At 33.3% G+C, this 10,000-nt stretch overlaps 3 protein-coding genes across 3 annotated transcripts in view; all 3 read left to right on the top strand.

Annotated features, from left to right (window-relative positions):
- The window catches only part of LOC122263542 (uncharacterized), a 3,503-nt gene extending 2,334 nt beyond the window's left edge, over positions 1 to 1,169 (top strand). Inside the window, exons 6-7 of the mRNA XM_043032007.2 lie at positions 192 to 311; positions 627 to 1,169. Coding sequence (XP_042887941.2) covers positions 192 to 311; positions 627 to 875 — 369 coding nt within the window. The 3' untranslated portion in view covers positions 876 to 1,169. The remainder of the gene's footprint in view (positions 1 to 191; positions 312 to 626) is intronic.
- A 2,879-nt stretch (positions 1,170 to 4,048) lies between these two features.
- LOC122263543 (uncharacterized) lies at positions 4,049 to 6,742 on the top strand. Its single transcript, XM_043032008.2, has 7 exons — positions 4,049 to 4,063; positions 4,522 to 4,606; positions 4,865 to 5,014; positions 5,221 to 5,334; positions 5,579 to 5,680; positions 5,803 to 5,922; positions 6,339 to 6,742. Exons 2-7 carry the CDS (start codon positions 4,523 to 4,525, stop codon positions 6,579 to 6,581), a joined length of 813 nt encoding a protein of 270 aa, XP_042887942.2. The 5' UTR covers positions 4,049 to 4,063; position 4,522; the 3' UTR covers positions 6,582 to 6,742.
- Positions 6,743 to 8,522: 1,780 nt separating this feature from the next.
- The window catches only part of LOC122263541 (uncharacterized), a 2,649-nt gene continuing 1,171 nt past the window's right edge, over positions 8,523 to 10,000 (top strand). Inside the window, exons 1-4 of the mRNA XM_043032006.2 lie at positions 8,523 to 8,543; positions 9,010 to 9,094; positions 9,358 to 9,522; positions 9,729 to 9,842. Of these exons, the coding sequence (XP_042887940.2) occupies positions 9,011 to 9,094; positions 9,358 to 9,522; positions 9,729 to 9,842 (363 nt within the window). The 5' untranslated portion in view covers positions 8,523 to 8,543; position 9,010. The remainder of the gene's footprint in view (positions 8,544 to 9,009; positions 9,095 to 9,357; positions 9,523 to 9,728; positions 9,843 to 10,000) is intronic.

Genomic DNA, 10,000 nt, shown 5'->3' with positions numbered 1-10,000 from the left:
TCATATCATCATGCATATTGTAGGAATGAGTACAGTTAGATAGACGCTTTACCTACTGAAGATTGGTAACTGATAAAAAAAGTAAATTACTATGAAAGTAAGTAAATAAGTAATAAAAAGGATAGACAGATAGATTTATCACACATTCATACTTAATTCTATAATCATAATACACTTCATCAATCGTCCAGGTGAATGAAGAATTCGACCTTGATTTTGATGAGATGGTTAACATCAGGATGGAAATTCCTATTGATGACACGTTGAAAAACGATCTCGTCAGGACTATTAATCATTGCAAGAAATTCACGGTAAGTCTCTCTATTCCGCTCCATCTGTCTATTTAGCTACCCCCCTCCCCACCCCGCCCTCTCTCTTTATATATATATATATATATATATTATAATATATATATATATATATATATATATATACATACACACACACACACACACACACACACACATATATATATATATATATATATATATATATATACATATATATACATCCCTCTCCCTCCATCTCACCTTTATGTAAGTGAAGAGTTATATGAATAAGTATAAAAAATGATGTAAATATGCACATTATCTTTTCACATGTTTTCACATATCCCCTGTTCTCAGAAATGCTTGCCTCTCGAAGACTCTGGCTCCCCCATGCCACGAAAAATTCAAGAGATCGTAGTCTTCGTGAAGTGCGAGAAAGAAGCCCGACTCAAGGCCTGCATGAAGTACGACCTCCAGAGACATCTCGCCAAGTTCGACCTCTCTGACTTCAGTGAGGTTGAAGAGGCGAGCGAGGGAGATAAAGCCGAGAAACTCTTGCATCTTCTGTGGGGTTTTGAGAACAAGGATGACTTCCAGCTGTATTAAGGAGGAGGATAATAAAGAAGAAGGAAGAGGAAGAGGAAGAAGAAGGAAAGGGAGGAGGAAGAGAAAGTAGTAAATGTAGGAGAAAGAGGAAAGGAAATTTAATAACAGAAAGAATGGGATGAAAAGGAAAGGAGGATACATAAACGAAAAAAAGACAGAAAAAAACAAAACGAAAGATTAAAGGCAAAAGAAGAAAATACTCTTTTTATTTCTTCTTTCTCCTTTTTTTTCTATTTTCATCGTATTATTGGAATCTTGTTAGACAACTTATTTGGAAATAATAAGCTGCTTTGATATGCTCTTTGATTTGATTAAACTGACTCCCTAAATAAAGATATATATGCTCTAGAAAATCATGATAATCTCAGGCAGAAGAAGAGGACATTGATAATGCTTAAGCATTGATTAAAACCACTCTGGAAAGTAATGGGGAATTACTAACGTAATATACTCAGATTTATGCTGCAACAATTATACGTACGATTGTTATTATGTAATATATAACCCGTTATTATATCTGTGTGTGTATATATATATACTATATATATATATACATATATATATATACACATATATATATATATATATATATATATATATATATATATATATATATATATATACAGTATATATATATATACATATAGACATATATATGCATGTATGTATATATATGTATATATATACATATATGTATATACTGTATATATGTATATATGATATATTCATGTATATATATGCACAACAATATATATATATGTATTATATATATATATATATAAATATATATATATATATATATATATATATATATATATATACAACATGAATGTAAATACATATCTGTGCATATAACACATATGTGTGTATGTGTGTGTGATGTCTACACACACACACATACACACACACATATATATATAATATATATATATATATATATATATATATATATATATATATATATATATATATATAAACACACATATCTGTGTATGTGTGTGTGAATGTCTACACACACACACACACACACACGCACACACACACATAATATATATATTATAATATATATATATGTGTGTGTGTGTGTGTGTGTGTGTGTGTGTGCATATATATATATATATATATATATATATATATATATATATATATATATATATATATATATATACACATATGTTTATGGGTCTACTCATTTTAGATAATTATTACTGAAATTACTAACCTCATGACACATAATACAAACAAACAAAAAGAAATATGACCGCTGAGTAGGTGCTCATATCTCCCTATCCTTTACTGTTGATAATTTATTCTTTATTTTCTTAGTTCCGACCGGATATTAACCTGAATACCACTATCGGATTGTCTCCTATGACGAACCACAACCTTAGTCACTCTGACTTAATAAAACCGTCGGAGGCAAGGAACTGGCAAATAGCATCACAAATGGGGACGCGTCTCAGGTCACTTATCTGCATGCAGAGACATCGTCAAATGAAGAATGACCAAATCCCTGACTGACTATAATGCCCTTCCCCTTGCACAGATTGTAGAACTTATTTTATTACTCTATCTATTAGAAATACCTTTAAAACGGAGTTAAAAGGGGCTCCCAACAAACACCAAACTGTGTTCGGAGAGATCGGCTGATGAAGGATGAGAAAATCTAGGGAAGCGAAAGTGTGGCCCCCGTTTTCTTTCTCCTTGTTCATTCGACCCGCGTGCTTTAAATTATAGAAAGCTAATTCAGATTATTATTTTATTTTACTTGCGGAATTAATGATGCTAAACTTTGGTATATTCAAATTAAATAACATATATGCATATGTATACATGTATGTATATATATATATATATGATTAAATATATACATATATATATGTATGTATGTATATGTATTTATGTATACATATACGTATATATATAAATATACAAAATTGCAACATTAGTAATTATGACTATGGTGATAATAACGATAATAATGAAAATAGTAATGAAATTAATCAAAATAGTAATAATCATGATGATGATTACGATAATGATTTTAATTATAACTACAATAGTAATAATATGAATAATATTAATTGTAATACTAATCAAACAAATAGTAACAGTATTAGAAGTAATAACAATCATGTTGACAATTATAACAATGATAATGAGAGGTAATTTGATAATCATAACAATAATAAAGATAACAATGATTAATAGGATATTGACAGTATGAGTAATAATGCGACTATGATGATGCTAATAATAATAAAAACATTCCCTACAGTGATGATAACAATGATAGGAATAAAAATAATGATCATAATAATTAAGTTTATAATGATAATAATAAAGACAATAGTAATGATTGTAATAAGGATAGTGGCCATGACAATAAATATAGTAATGATAATGATGATGATAATAATAATAATGATAATAAAAATAATGAAGATAGTAGTAATGCTAATGATGATAATAGTCATAATAACAGTTATAACAAAAATAATAGTATGAAGAATAAAAATAATATGCGCAATTAGGATAAAGACAATGGTTACGATAATGGTAATAATAATAATAATAATGAAAATAGAAACAATCATAATAAGAACAATGTTAAAGATAAAAATGATGATGATGACAATATAAAAGGTAGAAGGAAAAGAACAATTATAAAGTAAATAGTAAAGATGACAATGGTGATAATTACAATGATAATGATATAGTAGTAATAAAAAACTTAATACTATGAATAATGATAATGGATATACTAGTATTAACAACGATAATAAACACAACAGTGATGGTAATTATAGTGAATCTAAAATGATGATAATGATAAGCGATTTCAAATAATGATAATAATACAAATATTACTAATGATAAATATAATGATAAGAAGAAGAAGAGGAAGAAGAAGAAGGAGAGGAAATAGCAGCTTGAACACCACGTCCCAAAGTACACCAAGGTATTTATGCGTTATTGAGATAAACAGACAAACAAAATCATTATGACTTTGACGATAGGCATATGCCAGTCATTGCATAAAGGTTATTGTGGACAGATCACCATCAGAGGAGGAGGAATGGGGGGGGGGGGGTGGTCGCATAATGTTTTATGATGACGAGGCATATCATAGAAGATGTATATAAGACGCAGGCTAAGGTTGGTGAGCACAGTCTTCCTATCGTCAGGTAAGCATCGAGTCGCGAGGAAATTATATAAATTTATTAAATCAAGTACAGTTTTCTTCGATGCTTTAATTGAGGATTATAGTTTTGTATTTTTTACTGTTTTTTTATAATCACGATGTGATTTATTATATTGGCAAAAATGTTAACGTAATTTGTAATCATAGTGTGATTATCATGTTTTCTTTTATTATTATTGTTTTATCTTTACAATCATTATTAATAACATAGTTGATATTCAACTGATATCTAATTTCATCTATTACTTTTATAATCATTATATATGTATAAGTAGCAGACGTGTAATCATTATCTTAATTATCATCATCATCACAATCCCATCACCATTTGTAATGGTTATTTAATTCTACAGTAAATAGTGAAGAAAGTGTCTCCTAAAACTAAACTGTACCACATTATTCTACACTCATTACATCCCCTAAGTATCATTATCATTGCAGGATGTTGCGAGTTCTAGTATTGTTGACAGCGGTGTGCTCCGTCCTTGCCGAGGATGGGTTCGCCAAAAAGTACGCTTACTCAAAGGTATATCCTAATTCATAATTTGGTAAACCTGTTAATGAAAATATATAATCTAAAGAGGAACATCTATCGTACACGATAAACTCGGTTATAAACCACAGGTTTGCAAAGAAAATTGTGAATGTTACAATATAGGCCCTACTTAGATAAATCTAATTGATCTAAACCAAATCAAATCTAGAGTTACAGTCTTACAGCGTGAATTGCAAATAGTGAATAACAGGTTTACGTGTACTTCTAAACTGCAAATTTTCTTTGAAGGTGATGACCAACTGCTTCGGCGAAGACCTCTACTACGGCTGGTCGAAGGAGGTGTTCAAGGCTGTCAAGGAATGCTACGGGGAGGAAATGAACCTTCCTAAGGCTGACGAGGAAGAGGCAGCAGAGGAAGAGAATGACATGAGTCCCATTGTAAGTGTTTCATGTAAGATGAAAATTATTTCAGCTCTGTTTGTAAGAGTAAGCGCTATTTAGATGTATAGTTCTTTATAGTTCATGTAGACACAGACACACACGCAAACAGGTAAACAACTAAGTAAACCAACCCTTGCATACGAACTTCAAAGAAATATATTGATGTGTGTTTGATGTTTCCATTTTGTGTTGTTTTTTTTCAGGATTTTGACAGATTCAGTGGGCAGCCTATTGTACTCTTCTACCCACCTCAGGCTCAAGGTCAAGCTCAGAGACTCCCTTTCAACTTCCCTTTCAAGGCCTTCTCTCAGCGCCAAGTAAGAAACGTTTGCAGTTTCTCCGTGGAAAAGTAAACCACACGAATTGCTCTAAATTCAGCTGATTGACACAAATTATTTAATCAAAACTAAATAATTACAAAATCAAAACCAATTTCTAAGATTTATAGGCCTTCATATATTTTCAAATTACTGTAAAACTATCATACCACTATCAATACGTTCATTAAGAGGCTCCTAAGCTTATGAAACCCATCGTAACTCTTTTGTTTACGACATCCAGAAGCGTGAGGCCATGTACGACGCTCCTCTGCTGAAGAAGATGGTGCAGAAGGTCAAGGCGAAGGCAAGCAACTTCACCTGCGTCATGAGGAAGATGAACTACGTAAGTATGAGGAGGATTTGTAGCATGAGATTCTTTTCCGTGAGGGGGTTGAGTGGAGAATTTCAAGACATCACTCAAGTTCTGCCAATTAAATACAATTCTTGTCAATTCTTCTTCTTCAGATTGACGATGATTTCAACATCGATTATAAGAAATCTGCCGAAGAGACAAAGGAATTGGACATTAGCGAGGATCTGAAAGAGGACCTTTTGGAGGCCATGCACAAATGCAAGGAATTGACGGTAGGTTTTGAGAGAGAGAGAGAGAGAGTGTAAGCCATTTGCTGCCACCAGTTGTAACCCACCTCTGGGAGCAGTTGTAGACCCGCGCCTAGCAGTTGTAATGCACTCGATGCCCTGATTGTGATCCGGTGGATAAACAGACAGACGTTCACGTGTCATGGTCTTTATTGTGGACTCTGTTAATACACTAGGCTCCGGCCGAATGCCGGAGGTCAGAGCTGTTCGTTTTACCTGTTCTCTTGTCTGTTTGTCTGACCTGATCTATCTGATCTGCCCTTGCACAAATACAAGGAATTCACAGTAGATTTTGAGAGAGAGAGAGAGAGAGAGAGAGAGAGAAAGAGAGAGAGCGAGAGAGCAAGAGAGAGAGAAAGAGAGAGAGAGAGAACCCCCTTGACCCTCTCCTTCTTCCGCAGATGTGCCTCCCCCTGGAGAGGTCCCCGATGCCCGTGAAGCTGCAACGCATCGTCGCCATGACCAAGTGCATGAAGAAGGCCCGCTTCGGCGTCTGCATGAAGCATGACCTCATGAGGTACCTCCAGGAGTTCGACCTCTCCGCCTTCCCTGCTATGGAGGACGCCGACGAAGAGTCCAAGGCCGAGAAGCTCATGCTCATCCTGTGGGGCGTCGAGGCCAAGGACGATTTCCAACTCTACTGAACGAGATCGAAATGAGGAGGAAAAGCGCGGAGATTCTTTGTTCTCTCCCTTCCCATGCTGGCGTGTCTCTTCTCTCCTTGTGAGATTTCCGTATAAGGGCATCGCATAAAAAGAGAAAAAATAGTATGGATAGTTTTTATCCTCCTTTACGTTTTTTTAATGTGCCATATGGAAAGACAGAAATTAATATATACATATATATATATATATATATATATATATATATATATATATATATATATATATATATATATATATTCTTATACATATAAATATATATATGTATTTATCTTTATATATAAATATATACATATATATACATATATATAAATATTTTTATTCATATGCATCACGCATATGACTAAAAAAATATTCAATTCCCTAGCGTATCTGACATCGCGTTTATGTTCACTTATTATTTTTTCCAGCTCTCTACCCGTTTCACCTTTGTAAAACTTCGTACATTCATTGCAAGGAATATCATAAATGCCTGAAAAAGTGTCAAGAGCAGCGCTGGACGCATTATATTTAACCAAAGATTTACGCAGCATGTTAGGAAAAGTAAACACTATATCGATGTCCACTCTTTTAAATAACTGACGCTTGTCATCGAGTGACTGATTAAACGGTACAACTAGTAAGCTATCGGACCTGTCCTTACGCGTGACTTTAGTTTGTGAATAAAATTTGGATCTAGCATATGAATGCACTTGTTCTAAGAAAAACTTAGGGTAACTGAGATTTTTAAAAGATTCCATAATGATGCTAAGTTCTCTATGAATAAACTCATTACCACTGATCCTATATGCTCTAAAAAAAAATAATAATAATAATAATAGCCGAGGTTATTGATTTCTGAATGGATAAGAGATGATATGAGAAATAAATGAAGATAATTAGCAACATGGATGGGTTTCTGGTAAACTGAAAACTTTATATAGCCGTTGAAATTATGTAACAATATATCAAGAAGGGGTAATTGACCAGCATTTTTCCATTCTACTTTGAATTTAATGGTACGAGCAAGAGTGTTAAGTTTACGTAAAAAGTCGTCGAAATCCCGACGGTTTACAGGCCACATAGAAAAAATATCATCAACATACCTAAACCAGATCTAGCCCGGGGGAAGATGGCCAGAAGCAGTTCAGTTTCAAAAATTTCTATATATAAATTAGCAAGGACCGGACTTAAACTACTACCTATCGCGATACCGTTAGTCTGTCCATGGAGACCATAAAAATAAGGAATAGACGGATTAACAGTCCTGAAACGATCGGAAAATTTTGGATCTGGGCATTCAGCAGCAATATGTTTAAGATTTCTATGAAATGACTCAGTCACCGAGGGATAAGGATTCGACCGAAGTTTTTGACAAGTCGTGCTATCATTTAAGAGATGAGCTTTATGGACATAATCTACTTTATCTATGGTAACAACGTTACTACCTTTATCCGCTTTGGTGATCACTATATTAGAGTTACGTTTAAGCGATCTGATCGTTGTGCGCACACACACACACACACGCACATATATATTTATATATATATATATATATATATATATATATATATATATATATATATATATATACATATATATATACAAATATAGTCATGTATATATATATATATATATATATATATATATATATATATATATATATATATACATATATACATGTGTGTGTCTGTGTGTATATATATTAATAAATGTGTATATATATATATATATATATATATATATATATATATATATGTGTGTGTGTGTGTGTGTGTGTGTGTGTGTGTGTGTGTGTGTGTGTGTGTGTGTGTGTGTGTGTGTGTGTGCGTAGATAGATCACCATCAGAGGAAGAAGAGAAAGGGGGGGTGGGTCGCATAATGTTTTATGATGACTAGGCATATCATAGAAGATGTATATAAGACGCAGGCTAAGGTTGGTGAGCACAGTCTTCCTATCGTCAGGTAAGCATCGAGTCGCGAGGAAATTATACTAAGTTATTAAATCAAGTCCAGATTTTCTTCGATACTTTAATTGATGATTATGGTTTTGTAACTTTTACTGCTTTTTATAATCACGATATGTTTTGTGATATTGGCGGAAATGTTTACGTAATTTGTAATCATAGTGTGATTATCATCTTTTCTTTTATTAGTATTGTTTTATCATTATAATCAACATTATTAATAGCACAGTTGATATTCAACTAATATCTAATTTAATCTATTACCTTTATAATCATTACATATGTATAAGTAGCAGACGTGTAATCATTATGTTAAGTATCATCATCATCACAATCCCATCACCACTTGGAATGGTTATTTAATTTACAGTAAATAGTGAAGAAAGTGTCTTCTAAAACTAAACTCTACCGCAGAGGTCTACACCCATTACATCTCTTAAATATTATTATTATCATCATTGCAGGATGTTGCGAGTTCTAGTATTGTTGACAGCGGTGTGCTCCGTCCTTGCCGAGGATGGGTTCGCCAAAAAGTACGCTTACTCAAAGGTATATCTCAATTTATAGTTTGGTAAACCTGTTAATGAAACTTTATAATCTGCAGAGGGACATCTATCGTACACAATAAACTCGATTATAAACCATAGTTTTGCAACGAAAATTTCAGTGTTACAGCACAGACCATACTTACATCAATCTAATCGGTCTAAACCAAATCAAATCAAGAGTTAGTCTTGCAGCGTAAATTACAAATAGTAAATTATAGGTAAACGTGTACTTCAGCGATTCTAAACTCCAAATTTTCTTTGAAGGTGATGACCAACTGCTTCGGCGAAGACCTCTACTACGGCTGGTCGAAGGAGGTGTTCAAGGCTGTCAAGGAATGCTACGGGGAGGAAATGAACCTTCCTGAGGCTGACGAGGAAGAGTCCTCAGAGGAAGAGTCCTCAGAGGAAGAGAATGACACGAGTCCCATTGTAAGTGTTTCATGTAAGATGAAAATTATCTGTTCTGTTGTCTGTGAGAGTAAACGCTATTTAGATGTATACTTTATAGTTTATGTAAACACAGACACACAAGCAAACAGGTAAACAACTAAGCAAACCAAGTCTTGCATACGAACTTAAAATATATATATATATTAATGTGTGTTTGATGTCTCCATTTTGTGTTGTTTTTTCAGGATTTTGACAGATTCAGTGGGCAGCCTATTGTACTCTTCTACCCACCTCAGGCTCAAGGTCAAGCTCAGAGACTCCCTTTCAACTTCCCTTTCAAGGCCTTCTCTCAGCGCCAAGTAAGAAACGTTTGCAGTTTCTCCGTGGAAAAGTAAACCAGACGAATTGCTCTAAATTCAGCTGATTGACACAAATTATTTAATCGAAACAAACTCATTACAAAGTCAAAACCAATTTCTAAGATTTATAGGCCTTCATATATTTTCAAATTACTTTA

This window comes from Penaeus japonicus, unplaced genomic scaffold (genome assembly GCF_977035675.1).
Source record: "Penaeus japonicus unplaced genomic scaffold, GWHDUDI00000001_assembly GWHDUDI00000010, whole genome shotgun sequence".
NCBI lineage: Eukaryota > Metazoa > Arthropoda > Malacostraca > Decapoda > Penaeidae > Penaeus > Penaeus japonicus.
This window is presented reverse-complemented; position numbering and strand designations above follow the sequence as displayed.